The sequence below is a fragment of the Dysidea avara genome, chromosome 4 (assembly GCF_963678975.1).
Source record: "Dysidea avara chromosome 4, odDysAvar1.4, whole genome shotgun sequence".
NCBI lineage: Eukaryota > Metazoa > Porifera > Demospongiae > Dictyoceratida > Dysideidae > Dysidea > Dysidea avara.
The window spans coordinates 11,919,592-11,944,031 of record NC_089275.1 but is presented as its reverse complement, the minus strand read 5'-3'; the positions used below and the strand labels follow the sequence as shown (position 1 = coordinate 11,944,031).

At 38.2% G+C, this 24,440-nt stretch overlaps 3 protein-coding genes across 9 annotated transcripts in view; all 3 read left to right on the top strand.

The window, feature by feature from the left end:
* LOC136252913 (bifunctional arginine demethylase and lysyl-hydroxylase JMJD6-like) overlaps positions 1–2,553 on the top strand; it is a 31,074-nt gene extending 28,521 nt beyond the window's left edge. Inside the window, exon 11 of the mRNA XM_066045503.1 lies at positions 2,385–2,553. The gene's annotated coding sequence lies outside the window, so the exon portion shown is untranslated. The remainder of the gene's footprint in view (positions 1–2,384) is intronic.
* On the top strand, positions 8–2,645 carry LOC136253558 (bifunctional arginine demethylase and lysyl-hydroxylase JMJD6-like). The gene is made up of 5 exons (XM_066046225.1): positions 8–39; positions 442–589; positions 839–984; positions 1,200–1,242; positions 2,385–2,645. The coding sequence occupies exons 1-5, from the start codon at positions 8–10 to the stop codon at positions 2,643–2,645; spliced, it is 630 nt and encodes a 209-aa protein (XP_065902297.1).
* Positions 2,646–4,727: 2,082 nt separating this feature from the next.
* Positions 4,728–24,440, top strand: part of LOC136252911 (bifunctional arginine demethylase and lysyl-hydroxylase JMJD6-like) — a 48,672-nt gene continuing 28,959 nt past the window's right edge. For 5 of the 7 annotated variants that reach the window (XR_010699830.1, XR_010699828.1, XR_010699827.1 and 2 more), the window contains exon 1: positions 11,139–11,383. Coding sequence is in view for 1 of the 7 variants with exons in the window: in XM_066045501.1 (XP_065901573.1) it covers positions 11,225–11,383 (159 nt within the window). In the remaining 6 variants the exon portion in view is untranslated. Of the gene's footprint in view, positions 4,756–11,138; positions 11,384–16,352; positions 16,500–16,578; positions 16,747–24,440 lie in introns of those variants that run through there. The other 2 variants (XR_010699829.1, XR_010699832.1) reach the window with 2 other exon arrangements.

Below are 24,440 nucleotides of genomic sequence, written 5' to 3'. Positions count from 1 at the left end.
ATTCATAATGGCAACCAACATTGATGGAGAAATTTTGAGGTTTGTATGTGCTTTGACAACTAAGTTATGGTCTTCCAAATTCATAGAATTGGATGTGTGTGGAAGACACCTTTTCACAAATCTGGTCACATATATCATTGAAGCATTTATCACAATAATTGATTATAACAGTTATTGTATCATGCTTTTATTGCGATAGCAATGATATATCATTATATTACCCAACCCTACATATGTACAGTGAATAGTGTTGAGGTTCATATACTAAGTTTGTGTGATGGAAATTGTATCAATTTGTCATGATTTCAATATACATACTTTGTACTAGCTTACAGCATATATAGTGTGCAGTATACTTACAAGTACATGTATAATGACAACAAACACCATTCATCCATTAGTTTATAGTTCAGTCATCTTCCCCACCTTATCCACTTGTAGATGGTGTTTGTTTCCCCCTCACAAACCAAAGGAGATGTTGAAGGTTACCAAGGAGATGGAAGGAGACCAGAAGGACGAAGCCATCACATGGTTCTCTGTCATCTTCTCTCGTACCCAACTACCATCATGGCCTAAGGAATACACACCAGTAAGAGAGTGACTTGTATTCTGTACCATAGGGAGTGCTTTAAGCTGGATAGTATGTGGAAATGTCAATCGATCTATATTATTTATTGGGTATACATGTATAGATGAAATACTGTATATATCCTCAGTGTTTTCCCGAGAAACAAAGTTGATGCATAAAACTTTACAATTTGCACACACACACTACACACACACTCTCTACCATTTGTCTGGTATTTACTTGTTGTGTTTGGATTTTGCTATACTCCAGCTACAAATCTTACAACATCCTGGGGAGACAGTGTTTGTACCAGGTGGATGGTGGCATGTTGTAATCAACCTGGATGACTCCATTGCTGTCACTCAGAACTTCTGTACTGTCACTAATTTCCCAGTTGTGTGGAAGAAGACTGTAAAGTGAGTAGTGAATGTGGATTAATTTGAATGTGATGGAGCTGTGAGGGGGGTTATTGTTGTAATTAGTGTCCCTCAGAAGACTTTGACCCCAAAACTCAAGACAACCATCAACGCTAGGGATAGTATATTATATGTAGTGTTGTTCTGAGGGTATAACAAAAATAGACTATGGCTTCATTGTAGTATTGTATATACACGTGCATCTTTTCACTTAGGGGCAGACCAAAGCTCTCCAAGAAATGGTACAAGATACTAAAGGTGTGTTAGTGTAATAAGTTTAGATAGTAAAGGGTGTGCTCTGAGATGAGTTGTAGCATATAATTATCACAATTTCAACAGCTACAGTAGTGTGTCATGTTGTGACAATGAAAAGCGAGTTTAATAAGTGTACTGTTGTTTTGGCTGAGGAAATGTTTAAAACTCAAACCCACAAGTAGTTATCCTGACTCAGCTTGAGTAACAGACAGAACAATTAGAAACTGAGCTGAAATGGCCACAGAATTATTATGTTCAGAAAGTGCATGTGTTCTTCTCTTTCTAAGGTACTGTATAATAATCATGAAAACAAAAAATAACTGTTGGTGATTTGATGGAGGATCCCACTTTTGTAAATAGTATCATAACTTCTAGTTACCTTTTAAATGTGACCATCTCAGCAAAAGCCCGACTTGTTCACACAATTTAAAAGAAAAAAAATTATTCACTCAGTATTATCTGCAGTGATCAAGTGGATCACCAAAGTTTCAGCCTTCTGTGGTGTGTAGTTTTGAAATTATAGCACTAGACAGTAGGAAGAGTAAGATAATCAATTTGTACAGCGACTACACTGAAAATAAAATACAGGCTCTTACGTTCACAACCATAACTTCCATTTGGATTAGTCTAAAACGTTGCAATTTGGCTTAAATTGTTCACCATGGATCCGTACATCAGCCAAGGTATACTGCCAGCCCTGTAGACACTTATACATATGGATATGAAAACCGTTTGGTAGAAGAAATGATGACAATCTTGTTTACGTTTACTGCATCATAAACAAACGCACATGACGTTCATACTGTTGAAGCTACAGAAACAAAAAGATTTTCGAACTCTTCATGAGCAGGTGAATAAGATGGTTTTTAGTTTTTAATTGATTTGAGTCTTCCTTTTTTGAGTACTGGCCTGATAAAAAACTTGCATATTTTTCTTTGTAGCATGTGTAATTTTAAGAATTGTTTTTAAATTTTGATTTTCTCAATACGCATGCTTGTGCGAACAAGTCGGATTTTTGCTGAGACAGTCACAAATTTTAACTGCAGCGAAGTCACATGGGATAAAAGTAGCAAATACTGTAGCTAGTTACTCCTGAAGTAACTACCCAACTGTGTGATGATAATGTATGTATCATATCATTGTAGGAGAAGAGACCAGAAGTGGTAGCCATAGCAGACAAGGTGGACTTGTCAAGTAGTGATGGACTACCCACCTCAGACAGCTCATCAGACTCCAGTAGTTCTAGTAGTAGCGACAGTTGTTCTGAGTATGAATCTGATAATGATGACTGTAATTGCCATGTTTTAAATTTTACCCGCCATAATGTGTTGAGTTGCATGCTTCACCACATCCGTCATCCTGCAACTCAAAAAGCAATCCATCTAGATGACACACTGACTAACTAATAATGGAAACTGGAGCTACTACTGTAGTCACTACCAGTGTTTATTCTAGGGTTGTTAGGGGGGGGGACTTTCCCCCCCCCCTAAAATCTCAGACACCCCCTAAAATTGTGAGTGACTATTATACCATGCATTGCCACCCACAGGGGGGGGGGGGGGCAACTGGGGCATTTTGCCCCGGGCCCCAGCCTGAAATAGGCCCCATGAAGGGCCTCTTGAATACCTGTTAGAAGATCGATATACTCTAATAGAACAGTCACAGTATTCTTCAGAGGAGCAGTGTAGCAAGCTTATAGATAAGGAGATATGGTTGGTGATGGGTAGTTATTGTCATTGCCAGCAGGTTGTGACCTTTTTTTTTTTTTGGTCTTCACCTTACATTTAACTCTTTGCCCTGGGCCCCTTAATTTCTCTGGGCGGCCCTGATGCCATGTTTAGGTTATAATAAGCTTGGTATTAAATGACACACAAAACTTATCAAAAATGCTCTCAGATTCAATCTCAGATTGGTAAATATGTAAAAAAAATTCCTGGTTAAACACTGCAAATGCAACCTTAAAATTAATGCTTTCAGATTCAGTTTAATTTTTAAACATCTCCTGTATAAGGTACATATATATACTACTAACAAAAATTCCTATGCAATTATTATTAGTGATGGCTTCAATATCTGAAAGCCCAACTTTTCCAAATAGCATGCTCAGTTAACACTCAAAATAATCTCTTTAAATTCAATTTCACAAAGTATAATTTTGTAAAAATTCTAAGCCAGCTGCAGTTTACTTTCAAAATAGCATGCTATGCACAGCCAGTGAAGCCAGATTTAATCTCAGAAAGCCTAATGATAAAAAAATTTAATGGTCATGAAAATACCCTAGTACAGTGGAACCTCAATTATCCGAACAACAAATCGACTGCTCAATTAGGGTATTTTGTCAAAAAATGTATGCTTTATTAGATTAGTTGAGCAAAGCTCAGTATATAAATGTATGGATATCCGATCTTACGTACTTTTGATTATCCGAGCACCCTTCCCCCCAATTAGTTCGGATAATCAAGGTTCCACTGTATTCTGATTAATATTCAATTTCAAATAGCCTAAGTTTCTTGAAATACATCCACCCATGCATGCAGTTTGCTAGTGATTTGTGGTATATAGTGATGGTCGATATAGCTATAAGCTATATCTCACACAAATTGTACATGTTTATTCTGGCAACAGATTCAACATACGCAGTGTACTGGCTGTATACGAATAGAATAATTGTGTACATGAGGTGCACGTGGCCGTCCTAGATATCACTTCATTATAATGTCATCACTACTACCAATCACAAAAATCATCAACACTTGCCACAGCCTTAAATGACTACAGTACCTAACCAGTTTCAACTGTTGTGAACTCAGACAACTATATGTAGACTTACATCTGGTCACCCCCCAAATCCCAGATTCCCCCCCAAAGGAGAAATCCTAGAATAAACACTGGTCACTACACAACTGATGAATATATTGTTGTACTGTAATAGCAGCTTGTGAATGTATACAATTGAACATGTAAAGTTGTAAAACTTGTCATGATAATTATTTTTTTGGGCTAACTAGCTGAATTTTCCAGACCTCTTTGTATGACAATGAGAAATAAAGTGGTCTGGCTACGCGAGACTAGACTCGAGCCAGCTTGAGAGAGATCTAGAGCTGAGCGCGGTGCAAGATTAATTTTCTGTTACATGTTCGTGTTACCTCCGACGCTGGGATCCTGCAGTAGAAAGCAAGGTCGCTCGAGCGAGGTAGAAAGGCGATTAATTTTGTGGCTGCATATATTCTATGGTGGCTGAGAGAAAGATAGAGGCTACGGACTTGCAGCTAATTATAAATTAATAAGGGGAAATGGTGCATCAAGAGTCCATGTCTGTATCCTCCACCGTGAAAATATAGACTTGTGATGCTTGGACCAACCAGTCTAACATTAGATACCCATTAGAAGAGATCTGAAGAAAGAAAGAAAAAAGCCTACCCCAGCGTAACTGATCTGCGGAACATCGAGGAAAACATTAAAGATTCGAGAAAAACTGTTATAACTCAAACCCACAAGTAATAGTGTACACTGGTGGTAAGATTATAAATACATTTTGATAATATCGATATGGTGTCCAACACTGCGTTATAGTAGTGTTGGATGCCAGCTGTTCATCTACCAAAAAAACACTATAGTGCGGATGGCTAGACCGTACAGTGCGGATGACTAAAACTAATGACTAAAGCGAAACTACAGTCCAAAACAGCTGAATAGTTGGGGAGGTCCAGTGCTCACTTAGGAGTGCAGCATTAGACCTTTTGTGTCATCATTGTGTAAAGTGCTTATGTGTGTGGCTTCTTGAACTGAATTTCTCTGTGGCGTGTGATGTCATCATTGCATTGGGTAACGTGTTTATGTGTGTGGCTTCTTGAACTGAATTTCTCTGACTTCAAAGCACTTCGTAACTTCGCTGTATAAGTATTACATATTTAAAAGAAAGTGCATTTTTTACATAATAGGATAGATAGACTGTTAAAATTTGGATGTAGCAGATTTGACCTTTAGTAAACTTACGAGCCTTTTTTCTGATTAAAAATTGGATCACCCTAACACATTGATTAAATCTTAAGAAACAACATTGTTAAACTATCTATATAATCATGAACCATGATAGTGGGTTCATGGTAGGGATCACTAATGTTTTCACTGTGAAAAAAGAGGGATATAAGATGGTATTTCCAGTGGCTTATTGAATACAAAAAAGCTTGGTATAACCTGTATTATACTAACAATCCCACATAAGGCTTTAGTTTATGTGTTAAACATACTGAAACCATATATGTGATAGTGTAGTGGGGGTATTATATCAGGTATAAGCTATTTCAAGTATTGTGGTAATTAAACTGAAACCATACATGCAATAGTATAGTATGCATTATACTAAAGTATAACATGAGTATAAAACAGGATTTATATTAAGGCTTATTTGTATTCAATAAGCCACTGGAAATACCATCTTATATCCCACCTTTTTCACAGTGTTTGTTGCAAAAACTCTAATAGAACACACGCATAAAAACTACCTTGGAAAACCTCCTCCAGGTAACAACATAGAAGAGAGATTTTACAGTTTAGGAGTTGTTTTTTTTACCCAGCTGAAGAGCTATTGAATTGTGCATGTGGCATCTGCATTGCAAGCACAGAACTGAAGATAGAAATTTACGGATCTACATTTTTGTCACTGAATGAATGTACTAAGCTAACTCTTGAAAATTTTTATTTAAAAATGCTGCAATGAAAAGAAAGAACATCTACTAAGATATTATCCATTCAACGGCACCATTTAGCTGTGAGTATCTCACTAAAATGATAACTTGAACAAAATGAGAAATCACCTATTACGGACAAAACCAAAACCAATATACTTCTGTACCATGTGGAGAGTATAATGATAATATTTAAAATGAACAAAATGGCACATTTCAGTTTTGTCACAAATACACATACTGTTGTTTCCTTTCACTTGATACTTACTAGTGGACCAGTACTCATTGCAAAGAACCACCAGAGGGTAGTTTAGTCAGGTCTCAGTACTCTATTTGGTATTAGCAAGAGTTCATAATATTTGTATGGGGGAGAGTGTCTAACTGCCAGTATGGCCTGTACAAACACACTGCTACAAGTTCACCTTTGATCATATGTACACCTCTAGCCTGATCCTACTGATGACAGAGAACCGTTAATAGGTGATGATTGGTGTTGATAAGGTCAAACCTTTCTTCTAAGAGAAGCCTGAGGTGTTACTTGCAGCAGTGCCTTTGCTGAAATTACTCCAGTTAGATACTCTCCCCCATATGAACTCTTGGTAACAGTCCACCTAGATCTTTATTTGGTGGGCGTGATCACAAACATAATTACAGCAAACCGGATACCAATCATGAAGTTGCAGATATCTAGCAAGTGTACCTCTCATAGTAGTGCCAGGACTGAAGCGCTTCTAAAATCCAGCTCTGAAATAACTAAATATGCTGCTGAAAGAAATCGTTGATATGGAACATTAACACCTCGATAGGGTTTTGTTGGATGAAGAAGAAAACAAGCAGACTGGTTGAAGATAAAAGACAAGGCGCAGAGGACCTACACTCGTTGGAACCCCAAAAGGCACATCCCACTGGTGAGTTTGTTATGCACCTATCAATGTAATGCCCGACTACCACTCGGATACGGGCTGAGGGTGGGGAAAGGTCGGGGATGGTGGGGGAATTGATCGCTAGATTTCCCCGACATAGTGGGGATTTGTCTTCACTAAAGAAATTCACTCAGACAGCAAAGGTGTTATTATTATTATTGTGTGTGCTTAGGAAGGAGTGTCTCGGGTCTTAGCTGCTACGTTCGTACTAGAATCCACTCGAACTAACTCATCACTAGACCATGCAACGCCACACAACCATACAAATCCCCTCCTAGCCCCAGTATTCCCGGGGGTTACAGGTCGAGACTTGGTCGGGGTTTGCATCGCCAGTACGTTCCCAGTAGGTGCATGGGGAATTGTAATTTTCAATGATGCAAATTCCCACCTCAGCCCGTATTAGTGGTAGTTGGGGATTACATTGATAGGTGCATTATTATGACATAAAATGGTGACTGTGCACTGCTTCGTTTGGCCTAGCCTTGTGACTGTGGTCAGTGAGGCAGTGAGACTAAATTCAAATTGTAGCGATATTTTAAAAATTCTATATCCAGCCATCTGTAAGTGTTTTATTGTATTTAATGCTGTTTATGTATTATATGGACTAGTACTATTCTGTAAAGGTGATTTTCATCACATAAAATGTCTTTATAGAATGATTTTTGAAGGCAGAATTTTGGGTGTGGCACGAAAGTTTCACTGCAATCCGTACTTAAATGGTACTACCGTACCATTTGATGATGTGTAGTGCAATATCAACTCGATCTAACAAATGGGTGTGGTCATGATACAAGTCAAAGATGATAACAAGCAATTGAAATCCATTTTTGATACACAATATACCATATACCGTATTTCTATAAATATAAGCTGCGAGAAATTTTCATGACTTAAATTTTCGTGTTAAAAAATTTTCACCGGTGTCCTCAAGCGACGAAAATTTTTTAACAATGAATTATGTAGCTTTATTAATTCGTTAAAATTATACTGTCTTTTTTGTATATAGGAGAAGCAGAATAACAGGCAGTGAAACCTAAGTGTGGCATCTCCATTCCATGGAGGCTGCACCCTGAGAGTTGTCCACCGGTCACAACGCGGGTCACAAACTCAAGCCGAGGGGTCCGCCACAATTCGGAATCACGTCGAAGACCTCAGGAATCACTGGAATCAATCAAGGAATCATGGAATTATGGAAATCTGAAGCGGAATCAACTTTGTAATTAGAAATATTTTGAAATAAATGTTATGAAATTATATCGTAAATTACCGTATAACATACTCATAAGCTAAAGACGCTAACTCTCACTTGTTTTGCACCTGGTTTTACACTTTGTGTATACGCCTACGTGTATTACAGTGAGTGTTCCTGTGCGTTTCTAGTGAGGTTTAAGTCTTCGCGAGTGAGTGCGAGCCGTCGCAGAAGCAGCTAACTACAGCCACTGTATACTAGCTAATTCATTCTCCGTCGGCTGGCTGTTGGATCGAGGTTTCCCGGATTCCAGAACATCCTGTAATCTAACAATTTTCAATAACAGCTCCTACAAGTTCTCAGTGGGGCCCGGATCCGGTGTTCCTTATACTAACCCTTAGCTAACTAGCTTGTTAATGAGTTGCAATACATTCTTACTATATATAATTATTGCAGAACTCATATGGGTGAGTATATTACAATATAGATGTAAAATCATGAGGCTACAAATATAAGCTATAAAAATAAATTACAATGTAATATGCTTCAGAAGTTCCTTAAAAGTATCTATATTGTCACAATTTATATCACTAGGTATAGAGTGTTCCACAATCAAATTGAAGCAGGAAAGAAACTGTATTTATAAGAATCAATAGCTGTATCTGGCTGTATAAATTTAAGTTCACTACTTCTGGTATACCTTGATCTATGAGCTATATAATCAGGAAGTGATACATCCGCAATGCTATGAATAATTTTATGGAACATCTGAAGCCTTAAATGTTTGAAATGAGTTTCAATGGTGCTCGAGTTAAGACGTGATAACATATTTGATACACTGCTGGTTTGATATTAATCATTCATTACAAAGCGAGCTGCACATCTTTGCACAGACTCAAGTTTGTTTTTTGACCGTCTGCTGTAAGGAGCCCATGCTGCGCGCAGCTGCACATTCCATTGTGGGCTTGACGTAAGTAAGAAACAGGTCGATTCTTTGATTTTACAGGAGCAGTTTGCAAAATTTCTCCTCACAAAACTTAATACAGAGTTTTCCTTTTTGCACACATTGTCCACATGTTGGTTAAAAGATAATTTTGAATCAATTGAGACTCCCAGGTACTTGGCACACTGAACCACAGTAATTTGTTCTCCATGAAGGTGGTAACTGGAGTATATAGGGTTTCGTTTAAGAGTTATAGATACAACCACACATTTGTCAACATTGAAAGATATTTTCCAATTTTTCTCCCATAGCTCCAATATCTGTAAATCATCTTGCAAATCTTTAACATCTGTTAAACTATCAATTCTCCTATATAGAATGCAGTCATCAACGTATAAGCGACAAATAGAACTTAATTCGTTAGTGATATCAATTTGATTGATTGATTGATTTGATTTTTAAATTAGCCTCAAGTCAGTCGGCAATGCCGTTCTTCCCTGCCTGAGGAGGAAACACAAAAATAGCATACATATACACATATAAATTACAACTGCACACGCACAAAGACTGAACAAAAAAAAGACTGAACAAAAAATTACAACACACACATAGCACATACAAAACAATTAAGCAAACAATTTACAAACATAAAAATCATCAACAAATTTTACACAAATAAGAAAATAAACCGTCCTGAAAAGTTGGAGATGTTAACATGTCATTAGGAACTGCATTCCACCAGTGGGCAGCTTGAAATCTAAAATGCTTTTGAGTAAAAGAAACTCTACATCTTGGTGGCTGTGCAAATAGCTGTGTAGTACGAGTAGCATATTGATATCATTTATGTATGTAAAAAATAGCAGAGGCCCTAGTACAGAACCTTGTGGGACACCACTCAAAACATCACAGGGGGTGGAAGTGCAACCTCCACACACAACACTCTGTGTACGTCCAGTCAGGATAGATGTGATCCAGTTTAAGGTCTTTCATCAGGGTTAGCTAGTGTTGTGACGGTGTCCACTGACACTTTTGCCAGACGCAGAAACATAGAGCTGCCTGCCCAGTAATGATAAAATAAATAAATAAAAATAGGCTACTGCCAGCGAATTTCTAGCGGCTCGCAGCGGCGAGTCGAGTCCATGCCGGGTGGAACTTAACATGACTTCAATACTCAGCAGTAGGTTCAGCAGAGGTAGCTAAAGTGATACACTGTGATAGTCACCATTCTGGCTCGCCTATAGTACAGAATCCAATCTAGGGAATCGTGGAATCAACTTGGAATTACAGAATCAGCCTTGGAATCAGCCGGAATTATTAGAATCATATGGAATTATAGGAATCCCTTTTGGAATTAGACGGAATAAAGGAATCGCGAGGAATCGCTGGCAGAATCAGAGGAATCAGAGGATTCAACGTTCGGAATCTAGGAATCAACTGGAATTACGCTGTGATTCCGAATCACGTCGATCATAATCTTGAGTGGCGGACCCCTCGACTCAAGCCGAGTGGACTGGAGTGGAATTGCTGTAGCCAGAAGCTCATTCCATGCAATTTACATATTCGTATATATACATACTTCATTTAATGGGTCCTGTAGTAACTGTCTATCATATGGCATGGCATCATTACCAACGCTATCGCTGTCGGCGAAATCCCCAGGCGAGGACCCAGCGGCAGCTCTCCCCTGGGATGCAGGAGGCCATTCTTGTTTTATTAAAATACTGCAGCAAAGACATACTCTTGAAACGCCAACGGCCAAGCTTCGATCCAGGTGGCCAGAAAGCAGTTAACTGAATTTATTCAACTTATCTAATATTACGTTGGTAAAAAAATTTCGCGTAATTAATTTTCGTCGGATGCTAGCTTCGACGAAATATTTTTAACAGTTTATAAATATAGAAATACGGTATTATCAATAATACTGTGTAGGAATTTTTATCACTAGATAACTACAAGATTAAACTTAGTGACTCATTGTAAGCAGTCCTGCACTGTAGAGCACTGCTGCTATTAGCGTTATTAACCGTGGAAAATTTGTGGGTATGCAGTATAGCATGCTATTGAAAGAAACCTTATAACAGGAAATTTCCAAGCAGAAAAATTTCTGCATTTTTCATGGATTGGCTCCAATCCACAACGCACCCCCCCCCCCCCCCTTGAAATATGAAGTTTAAATGACATAGCATGTTGTTTCCAATATAGTGGTGTACCATATATCACCTTGGTGATCAGTACTCTAGTTATGTTTTTTCTATACTCTAGTTTACAACATCCTGGGGAGACAGTGTTTGTACCAGGTGGATGGTGGCATGTTGTAATCAACCTGGATGACTCCATCGCTGTCACTCAGAACTTCTGTACTGTCACTAATTTCCCAGGTTGTGTGGAAGAAAACTGTAAAGTGAGTAGTGAATGTGGATTAATTAGAATGTAATGGAGCTGTGAGGGCATCATCATGATGATTGTTACATTAGTACAGTATGAGGAATCCCAACAAAAGGATCCCTAAAAGTTGGACACCTAACCCTTTGAAGTCCTTTATGTAATTTACTAACACACTAGTACATTTTTGTCAAGTTCTTCACATCTAGAGAGAAGGCTGTTATACAGCTACTATCAGTTCGCTTGTTAAAAAATATAAAAAACTTTTACATCAAGCAGTAAACTTTGCTAGTGAAACCATACTAAGACCATTGTAAGTTGAATGCACAACTTTTGAAAATGTTCCCTAGAAGCAGACATCAAATTCAATAGTAAATTCTGCAGATGGTGATCTATTCTACTACATGATACTATTGCACAATCTAATATGTGTATATTATATGTCAGATAGTTGTTGTGAGAAAACATGAACACAGTGAACAAAACAGTTTTGTAAGTTGTTTGAATTACGTATACCTAGGTTTCCCTGCTTAGCAAAATTTAAAAAGCTTGGGGGCTTTAGTGGGTTTAACAGTGAGGTAACAAACAAGTAGATTTTTAATCTGCTGGTGGACATGGTTTCACCTAAGCCTAAACATGTATTCTATAAGTGAGCAATGAGCTTGTATGGCTTTATACACAGTATGCAAATTTCAACACACCATAGTAATTAATGGGTGTGGTTCCATGTACAGCCTACAAAACTGGCTACAATTATGATGAGTATCATAGTGGTCAATTAGTGGGGTGGCTCCATATATGACTGGACAGCAACAAAAATGGGTTCATGTTCATGTATGCCTACAGACTGCTCAACACACCTTACTGATAATATGTTATAATCAGCCCTAATGGATAATTGGGTATGGACTACAGGGAAACATTCAATCCTGATAAATAGGCATGGCTCACAAAAGAAGCTGGGTTACTGTAGGACTAGAGTACAGAACTGCAGTGCCCCCCTATAATCTATGATTAGACCATGACATGTCATGGATCACTGGAGTTTCAACAGGATTTTATTGTATTTAGTGGAGATGCCTTTTTTTTTCAATTCTGCTAAACCACATGTACAGTATCCCATACACTACCTCCTATTCTCATTAATGCATTCCAAGCATTCTCAGAAATCATTCAATTTCTTTAATGAAACTGTGTGATCTCTTCTGCTTTAATATAGTGACACTTCACAGGATTGATAGTGGGTTTTAGTTTTATAAAGTGAGCCAAAGCATAGATCATGGACTTGGGGAAGAAGATAGTTTGTTGTTTTACTGAATGAAGAAGGTCACAGGTTAGTTTATATTGATCATGTTGCATTCAATAGTCACATGGCGATGTCCAGACACTGGGCGTAGTGCTTAATTGATTTTGCCATTATGCACCTATCAATATTATGCCCCACCACCCCCCTCCTGGGCAAGGGTGGGGGAAAGGTGAGGATTTGACTTTTTCAAAAATCTAATTCCTCACCGGTGGGACATGACGAGTAGTCAAATCCCCACATAGTGTACTTTGGGAAAGTAGGTATTCTTGCAGAAGGCGCATAGCTTATAAAGTCAAGCAAGTGCTAAAATTTTTGAACAGTCAAATGCCCCACTAGTGGGGCGATTTTAAGGTAAAATCGGATCAAAATCCCCCACTGTTCCCCCATATATGCCAGGAAGGGGGGTAGTTGGGTTTAATATTGATAGGTACATTAGTGTTAATTGTACTTTAGTTTATTCATGGCTAGTAAAAGTAAGTACTTTAGTACACTTAAATCGTCTTTATTATTGCTGTTTTGACACCTGGCACAATGTCACATGCGCCCGTAGTGACTGGGCATGGCGCTTAATTGGCTAGGCCATTATAGCGCTGTAAAAATATTCACTGCTGTAGTTTATTCATGGCTAGTATTGTATTTGGGCTTCCTGTGTTTAATTGTGTACCCACAATCGAAGCGATCTGCATGCTCATGATGATACAATTTACATTTGGCCTCTTAGTAGCGCTTTGTCGTTGCTCTTACGACGTTTTCCACAATCGAAATTCACATGGTCCCATATAAATACACTCGCAAAGCATTCCTGCAGTTTCCATGCACACTTGCAGATGAGTCACCCAAGTGGAATATATTAGTTGTAACCAGGGGTGTAGCTAGCCTTCAGGGTTGCCCTGGCACTAGGTACAGCAGTCTCCATGCAAACTACTTAGTAAAAATGCGAGCCCATCTCTGTGGACTCTTTATCACACATTTGCTTTTTAAAAATTGTTTTCAGTAAAGTGTGTACGTGTACCTAGCTTGCTACCACACTGCTGTTTATGCAGCTAAACTTTTGATATTACTGCATGAATAGTATAGAAGCGACTGACTTAATGCTTCAGCCCCGGTAACTTCTTTTTCACTCTACTGTACTTGTATACAACTTTTCTTTAGGTGTACTTTATATATCTAACACTAATATTTTATTCGAGATTTTAGTCTTGCTTCCTGCTTCCAGAATCCTCTACGATGACATGACCTGGAAGATGACAGTAGCCATGACCTTTGTCAGTTTTTCATCGGTCTACCATTACATCCAGTACTGTTTTCAATTAAGAAAGTTCACCAAAATTGCGTGTGCTCAATCTGCAACTGCTCGAATTTCAAAATGTGATACGTGATGCTGTGCATTATATACAACTTTATTTAATTGACGAAGGAATATTCAGAATAGGCGATCTTTGATGATAACAACTGCTCAAAAGTGTCACAGATGCGCAAAAAGAGCAAGTATGTATTTTAGCTCATTTCAGTAGAGGCGCGCCAGGGCGGGCACCACAGTTTACTATGCTCACAGCCCGGGCACCAGCAGTGATTACCTGGGCCTGTGCCCAGGCAGGCCCGGGTGTAGCTACGCCCCTGGTTGTAGCATGGGCACTTGTGATATGCCTGAAATATACACACTAGCACTCAGGCTGCACCCTCGTGCTTGAACAAAACACTTTTGTAAGTTGTTTGAATTACGTAGACCTAGATTTCCCTGCTTAGCAAAATCCACAAAATAAACCTGGAAAATTTTGGGCCTCAGTGGGTTAAATTTAACAGTAAGGAAACAAACAAGTAAGTTTTTAATCTGCTAGTGGACATGGTTTCACATAAGCCTAAATATGTATTCTATAAGTGGGCAATGAGCTTGTATGGCTTTATACACAGTATGCAAATTTCAACACACTTTAGTAATTAATGGGCGTGGCTCCACGTACTCCTACACAATATCACACATCCTGATAAGTGGATACAGCCTACGAAACTGGCTACAGGTATGATGAGTACCATAGTGGCCAATTAGTGGGGTGGCTCCATATATGACTGTGGACAGCAACAAAAATGGGTTCATGTATACCTACAGACTGCAACACACCTTACAGATAACATGTTATAGTCAGCCCTAATGGATAATTGGGTATGGCCTACAGAGAGTAACATTCAATCTTGATGATTAGACTCTATTTAGGTTGTTTTGGGTGGGTAATAAATCTCATATACTCCACCTTGTTTTCTAATATGCTCCATGCCTTCAGTACAATATAACGTATGCTCAAAACTAGGTTTATCCGATCAGTGTGCATTTTTCACGTGCAGTGATGTAACAAGGGCGCTTATTTTGTCATGTGAGCATGCACAGTTGCCATGGCATTAGTATTATTGCAAGAAAACCAGCCATTTTTGCTGAGCCTACAGCAGAAACAGCCATGGATGAGGTAAGTAATCTGAGTGTAACATGAAATAGAGTATAAAGCAGTTACACGGGCACAATGTGGAGTCTGAAATTTAAAAACCCTGAGGCCCTTAGTAGCACCCTTACTTCACTCGTGCACTACAGCCTGGGCCTTTGGGTTTATAAATTTCATAGACTCCCGTATAACTATTATAGGCATGGCTCACAAAAGAAGCTGGGCTACTGTAGGACTAGAGTACATAACTGACATGTTAATTTACACATATAATTTGGTTTACTTGTTATCTAATCAGGCTAAGACCAGATTACCTGGTTACCCAGTTTTAACACTGATATTTGTTAGGACTTGTGTTTGGCGACTTTGCTAATACAACATTATAGCAGACTGTTAATTTGGTGAATGGATTTCTCATTCACCAGTATTAGTCATGGAGCATTGGAATTTCAACAGGATTTAATTGTATTTAGTGGAGATGCCTTTTTTTAAATTCTCCTAATAAAATTAAACCACATGTACAGTATCCCAACACAAATGAGATCATGGACACTCATCCCAATATGTTAGTGGAGTGCTCAAACTGTAGAATAAACAAACGTAGAATAAATACAAAACGTAAAATAAATGCAAAACGTAAAATTTGAGTTACATGTGTGCCATGTAAGTACAGTCTCCATCTACAATATATACAGGGGATTATAATTATTACATTGTGATCCTATATATAATCCAACTCACTTCAACTGGAATATTGAATCAGGTTAAAACATTGTACATTTGTATAAGAATTAGAAAATCAGAATGATGTTTTGATAACTACCAGAATACTTTTGGTCAGTCTCAAGGTGTCAAATTATTATGTTCTGTTGTAACATGTATTCACTACCAGCATGGCTCTTTTCTTTCTTTTTTTTTTTCTTTTTTTTGTTACTGCAGGGGCGTAGGCAGGATTTTCAAAAGGGGGGTTCTGCCCTAAGTATAGAATTTCGTAGGTGTGCACATGTAAACACGTGTACACGTGTAAACATGTGTATTCTTATAAATTCATTCGCAATAGCGAGTAGAGGTACTTGAATTCCTCTGCCTGAAGACCTGTAGCTACCCATTTCAGTGGATTTGTGTAAGTTAATTCAGTTCTAGTTAACCAGTATCACGATTTAAAAAACTTAACTCTGAAAAGGGGGTTCGTCCGAACCCTTTGAACCCCCCCTGGCTACGCCCCTGTACTGGACATATTATTATTCCAGAGACTGACAAAGAAGTACAGGAACCAAAGGTTTAAGTGTGGAGAGGATAATGAGGGGTACTCAGTTAAGATGAAATACTACACCTGGTATATGAACAATACTAAGGATGATAGTCCATTATATATCTTTGATAGCTCCTTTGGAGAGGTGAGGATGAGTGTGGTGTGTGTAATTGTATGTGCTGTGAAGATAGCTAGAAATTTTAATTGTCGAAGTTTCTTTTTAGACCTCTGCTATTGACCCCATGCACACTAAGGCGTGATCCAGAAAAAGTTGCTACAACTTCAAATTACATGATGATTTACGGGGGATTTCAGAGGGAAATGAGGGAAAAGTATCAAGCATTTTATTGCAAAAACACCTTCCCTAGTCAGGGCAAATAGCCATGCAACAAGTATGTTATGTACTTTTACATACCAAGTAACTTCCTTTTTAACAGCACTCCTCTGTTTTTCAGTATGAATACTTTGCATTATATATATATATATATTTAAATTTTCTAGCATGGAATGGATAGAATGGATACGTTTTTTGTAGTGTTGTTCCAGTTCCAGTTCTAGAACTAGAACAATAATATTTTGCTTTCCTTAAGACTGGAACTAAATCTATAATTTTGCTTTCCTCAAAACAGGAACTAGAACTTAAACTATAAAGAAAATTTATCAAGTACTAGGGATGCAACAATATGGGTAAATGCCATATTGCGTATTTCCTTTAAAAATATTGCTGTGTTGCAATATTTACATGGATTGCAGCCTTTGGCGATGTTAAAGTGCTATACTTGTAAATAACTCATGGATTTAAGCAGATAGCATTAGTGTCATGTGTATACACCCACCAGTCAAAAGCTGCTTATAATGGCCAACAGTTATTAAATAGGTATTACAGTACAAGTATATAGGCAGTACTACGACCAGGATAGTTATAAAAACCGGAATCAAAACGGGAAACGAAACGAAATCAGCCTACAGTCTAGTGGAGGACAATCACTATATCATGCACAGTAACACTATAATATATGCACAAACTTTATTTATGCGTCAAGCAAGACTCCAGTTGGCAGATTTCTCTGCACAGCGCTTATCGATTAGAGATATTAAATAAATGCCTGCTCCTATCCGAAGGGTCTGGGGACTCTACAGTAGAAAAGTGGAAAAGTGCTGTGCTTGGGTAGGTGAGCATTGATTGTCCCTTAACCACTTTCATAAGAGGTGTGAATAGCAACAACTGCTTGATTATTTAATACAAACTGGTTTACGGTAGTTGGCTGCAGTGGGTTGAAGAGTCTGAAGCCATGCCTTTAAGAGATGGATGAAGCCATCTGTGGCTATTCCGGCACACCTCTTACAAAAGTGGTCAAGGGACAATCAATGCTCATCTACCCAAGCACAGCACTTTTGTATTGTGGAGTCTCCTGCCCCAGATCCTTCGGATAGAAGCAGGCGTTTATTTAATATCTCTAATCGATAAGCGCCATGCAGAGAAATCTGCCCACTGGAGTCTTGCTTGATGCATAAATAAAGTCTGTGCATATATTATAGTGTTACTGTACATAATAATTATAGTGATTGTCCTTCACTAGACTGTAGGCTGATTTTGCTTCGTTTCATTTCGTTTCCCGTTTCGATTCCGGTTTTTATAACTATCCCTACAACCAGCACTGTTTGTTTAGGATATGTGGCTTCTAAAACATCAACAGCTACATTCTGGTGGCTTTGATTTCCACCTTCCAGGAGGGTGGCAGCTGAATAGGCTAATTATCCACAAGCCACAGCCCATTACAATGGTGCAATATTACACAATATATTGTAAAACAGTAATACATTGCAATAAGCAATATATCGATATGTTTCATCACACATATTGTATTGTATTGTGATAGAAAATATTGCAATATATTGATATATTGTTGCACCCCTATCAAGTACTGGAACTAATACTGGAGCTGGAATTGGTCATAACCATACAGTGTTTGCCAATGAGATTTTATGCTCTTTACAAGACCAGAATGTTATCTACTGACAAAAACATACAATATATTTGTTTTATTGAGTCATTGTCTAAGTGGACTACAGTTTAATCTGGGCTAAGATGGCATCAGACTAGTAAGGTGTATAAGTACGTTTATATATGTAGACTAGAGTTGTGGCCACCCGCGTTGGCTTTTTCGATCGCCATTGGCTGCTTGTAAACATTATACGTATTGGTGACGTTATGGCCCACAATCGACCTTTACATGTCAGGCTATAAAAGAATTCGAGTAATCTGTGAAGTGTCTTTCCACCTATTAGGTGAGGTGTCGTAGTGGTCTTCACCACCGGCACTTGTGCTATGCTGCACAAAACCGCAGCCAGTGCAATATCTGTATATTGCACTGCGGTCGGTGCATTATAACTTATAATGCACTCGTGGTCTACAAAACCACAACCATGTGCGTTATAAGTTATAATGCACTCGCTGCGGTCTGCAGCAGTGCAATATACAAATTATGGCACTGGCGGTGCCTTTGAACTGCCCACGCAGAGTGGTACATAACTTCATAAGAGCTATATGTACTACAACCATGTATGCATGTGCTAAAACACTGCTTGAAACAAGTGATTGGCTATACTATTAAAAGAGAATGCCAAATTCAATGCTCATATTGTTATGTCTGGTTCAGTGTTTGATAATTAGCTACAGGTCACCCTACATAGTGATATAGTTATTTGTGTAATAATTCTGATAACTACAGTATTAGCTACAACAATTAAACCTGGCAAGACTAGCATATATAACTTACTAGTGAATGTCCACAATGTATTTTGGGCTTTCAGTAATACTTAAATTAAAATAAGTGTTGTTATAGAAATGGAAGTAAATGTTATAGTTCCTAAACTGGAACTAGAACTGTAATTCTAAAGATTATAGTCCCAGAACTAGAACTTAATTCTATAGGTTATGGCAAGAGTATATAATAGAAACCAAGAGTATTGAACGGGTGTATTACCCCGTGATTAATCATTGCATAAAGTAACACGGATATTTCAGTAATTGTTCGTTTTCATTGCCATTAAGGGTTGCTGTGTTTAGCCCAATTCGGCCACTAAACCAAGCGAAAACATGATAGTGTTAAAGGAAATTAGCTAATGTTAAAGTTCTGGCACTGCCAAGCAGATCCCTGAAGGCGTGGCAACATGCTCGTTTGTGCAACTGTTGTTTTAGCAAGCTGGAGCTATCTTGGGTCCTTACTACACTTTCTTTGTACAATAACTGTTGAATACTTGGCTGAATAACACGGAAAACTGGTGAACAAAGACCCGTTGCCACGTACGCACGAGGGGTCCGCCACAATTCGGAATCACGTCGAAGACCTCAGGAATCACTGGAATCAATCAAGGAATCATGGAATTATGGAAATCTGAAGCGGAATCAACTTTGTAATTAGAAATATTTTGAAATAAATGTTATGAAATTATATCGTAAATTACCGTATAACATACTCATAAGCTAAAGACGCTAACTCTCACTTGTTTTGCACCTGGTTTTACACTTTGTGTATACGCCTACGTGTATTACAGTGAGTGTTCCTGTGCGTTTCTAGTGAGGTTTAAGTCTTCGCGAGTGAGTGCGAGCCGTCGCAGAAGCAGCTAACTACAGCCACTGTATACTAGCTAATTCATTCTCCGTCGGCTGGCTGTTGGATCGAGGTTTCCCGGATTCCAGAACATCCTGTAATCTAACAATTTTCAATAACAGCTCCTACAAGTTCTCAGTGGGGCCCGGATCCGGTGTTCCTTATACTAACCCTTAGCTAACTAGCTTGTTAATGAGTTGCAATACATTCTTACTATATATAATTATTGCAGAACTCATATGGGTGAGTATATTACAATATAGATGTAAAATCATGAGGCTACAAATATAAGCTATAAAAATAAATTACAATGTAATATGCTTCAGAAGTTCCTTAAAAGTATCTATATTGTCACAATTTATATCACTAGGTATAGAGTGTTCCACAATCAAATTGAAGCAGGAAAGAAACTGTATTTATAAGAATCAATAGCTGTATCTGGCTGTATAAATTTAAGTTCACTACTTCTGGTATACCTTGATCTATGAGCTATATAATCAGGAAGTGATACATCCGCAATGCTATGAATAATTTTATGGAACATCTGAAGCCTTAAATGTTTGAAATGAGTTTCAATGGTGCTCGAGTTAAGACGTGATAACATATTTGATACACTGCTGGTTTGATATTAATCATTCATTACAAAGCGAGCTGCACATCTTTGCACAGACTCAAGTTTGTTTTTTGACCGTCTGCTGTAAGGAGCCCATGCTGCGCGCAGCTGCACATTCCATTGTGGGCTTGACGTAAGTAAGAAACAGGTCGATTCTTTGATTTTACAGGAGCAGTTTGCAAAATTTCTCCTCACAAAACTTAATACAGAGTTTTCCTTTTTGCACACATTGTCCACATGTTGGTTAAAAGATAATTTTGAATCAATTGAGACTCCCAGGTACTTGGCACACTGAACCACAGTAATTTGTTCTCCATGAAGGTGGTAACTGGAGTATATAGGGTTTCGTTTAAGAGTTATAGATACAACCACACATTTGTCAACATTGAAAGATATTTTCCAATTTTTCTCCCATAGCTCCAATATCTGTAAATCATCTTGCAAATCTTTAACATCTGTTAAACTATCAATTCTCCTATATAGAATGCAGTCATCAACGTATAAGCGACAAATAGAACTTAATTCGTTAGTGATATCAATTTGATTGATTGATTGATTTGATTTTTAAATTAGCCTCAAGTCAGTCGGCAATGCCGTTCTTCCCTGCCTGAGGAGGAAACACAAAAATAGCATACATATACACATATAAATTACAACTGCACACGCACAAAGACTGAACAAAAAAAAGACTGAACAAAAAATTACAACACACACATAGCACATACAAAACAATTAAGCAAACAATTTACAAACATAAAAATCATCAACAAATTTTACACAAATAAGAAAATAAACCGTCCTGAAAAGTTGGAGATGTTAACATGTCATTAGGAACTGCATTCCACCAGTGGGCAGCTTGAAATCTAAAATGCTTTTGAGTAAAAGAAACTCTACATCTTGGTGGCTGTGCAAATAGCTGTGTAGTACGAGTAGCATATTGATATCATTTATGTATGTAAAAAATAGCAGAGGCCCTAGTACAGAACCTTGTGGGACACCACTCAAAACATCACAGGGGGTGGAAGTGCAACCTCCACACACAACACTCTGTGTACGTCCAGTCAGGATAGATGTGATCCAGTTTAAGGTCTTTCATCAGGGTTAGCTAGTGTTGTGACGGTGTCCACTGACACTTTTGCCAGACGCAGAAACATAGAGCTGCCTGCCCAGTAATGATAAAATAAATAAATAAAAATAGGCTACTGCCAGCGAATTTCTAGCGGCTCGCAGCGGCGAGTCGAGTCCATGCCGGGTGGAACTTAACATGACTTCAATACTCAGCAGTAGGTTCAGCAGAGGTAGCTAAAGTGATACACTGTGATAGTCACCATTCTGGCTCGCCTATAGTACAGAATCCAATCTAGGGAATCGTGGAATCAACTTGGAATTACAGAATCAGCCTTGGAATCAGCCGGAATTATTAGAATCATATGGAATTATAGGAATCCCTTTTGGAATTAGACGGAATAAAGGAATCGCGAGGAATCGCTGGCAGAATCAGAGGAATCAGAGGATTCAACGTTCGGAATCTAGGAATCAACTGGAATTACGCTGTGATTCCGAATCACGTCGATCATAATCTTGAGTGGCGGACCCCTCGCGTACGCATTTCAAATTACCATTTCACGCAAACAAACAATTACTGAAATATCCGTGTTACTTTACGCAATGATTAATCTCGGACTAATACACCGTTCGACACTCTTGGTTTCTATTATATACTGTTGGTTATGGTTTCAGAACTAGAACTGGAACTGTAATTTTGAAGATTATGGTTCCAAAACTGGAACTAGAACTGTAATAACTAGCTGATACTGGAGCAACACTAGTTTTTTGCCCTCAATATTTGGCAGATACGCCAATTTGATAATGTAATAAAGTGCCACGCCTTGGGGTCTATATGTAGATATCTAAAAGTAGCTATGTCAACAAGGATGCAAGTTTTCTAAGTGTATACAAAGAACTTAGCTTTAGAAAGATGTTTTAATTTAACCCTTTGGCCCCAAACGCCGCTATAGTAACTCTAAAAAAATGGTCATGTACAAACCTCTGTAATATTCGCATACTTCAATGAACAGAGATGGGATAATGTTTAATGGAATCCTTAAGCTTTTGATTGATATATAAGTTTTAGCGATTGGCGAAGGGGAAGGCAGTAAAAGCCGTCGATGTCGAGATGATCGATGCACGTAATTCTTCATCGAAACATTGACTCCCATATATTACTTTAGTACACGGACTTGAAAAAGTTTAACGGATTCGCCATGTCATGGCCAGCAAGATGGTGGCTAGTTGTTGTTAATAGCTGCAAAGTTATGGATGTTTTTGTACAATATTCATGGCGGAAAGTTCTAAGGCTGCTGGCAGCGCTCAGGTCTCCGGACGAGGATGATAGTCTTCGAAGAGGTTTGCCAATGAATGGTCTATCTAAGAAACTTGCAACAAAGGTGAGCGATATAGACAATACAAAGTTAAACTAACAATATAACAAACCGGAAGTGCTTTTTAGGATTTTCTCAGGAGTCAAAGGGTAAATTACTATATTGGTTAAGAAAGCAATCTTTTTATCAGCCACAACCAAAACAGTTGAATAGTTGGGGAGGGTTCCTGCTCACTGTGGTGTGTGATGTTATCATTGTGTATATGTGTGTGACTTCTATAAACTATTTGCCTTCCTTGTTTTGATAGATTACTTTTTGGTTCTGTTACATTTTGCAACTACTTGTCATCCTACATCAGTATGGTCTATATAACTTGAAATGAATGGATGATGTACATGAAACAATTATAGGCATTTATAGGGTTTCCAATGTAAAAATTGACTTCTAAATAATTTGCTAACTGCTATTACATGTTGGACTAACTCTCACTTGAATACAGCTGCAGTGGCAATAAATTCCATTGCCTTCTTGGTGTAGAAATCGATCGAAATATCTGCATAATCCGACATTACGAGCTGTAACTCTCAGAAGCCTTGATCCTTTATCACAATACTGGAGTTCAATCTTCCTCTGTGAGTAAACCTTCACCTAAAAGCATTGGTAGTTTGATTGGTGAGGTAGGTTTCCTGTCCCTGCATCATTTGAGCACGATTTGGGCTCCAAAAACAGGTTTTCATCTACGGACACCAAACGATTGGTAGCCCAAACTTCCTCACACCACAGTAGTAATCATCCATCGACAAAGAAGTCACATACGATATATGGTTAAGTTGTGACATCTCTAATCATCTGGGTGAGCGTAATATAGGGCTAAATTTGCCGTAAATCACACCTTGACTACATAACTTGCCCACTCATGATCAACTGCTTAAAATAGAAATCCTGACATAAAACAACTGTATGATCCCTAAAGTACAGCTAGAAGTGAGGTCATCGTTGTCAGGAATCGTAAAATAAAATTTAATAGCGCTAAGCCGGAAATTACAATTAAATTCGCGCATCTAAACACTTGATGTCTTATGCAGTGCTACGACAAAATTAATGTGTTTATCCCTCAATACAAATATTGCCTGCCCAGTAATAATGAACAAATAAATGTAGGCAGTGTCATCATTACTGACCACACCCAAGCCTAGTCACATGAGCCTGATCGAACTAGGCTAGTGCATTTGTAGCTGAATTGCAGCGACAATAACTTTGCAGTTATAAAATATCTATTTAGACAGTTGAGTAGACAAGTTATGTAGTGAAGGTGTGATTACTGGCAAATTTTGCCCTATATCACGCTCGCCCAGATGGTTAGAGATGTCACAACTTAACCATACTTCATATGTGACTTCTTTGTCGAAGGGTGATTACTACTGTGGTGTGAGGAAGTTAGGGTTATCAATCGTTGGGTGTCCGTAGACGAAAACCCG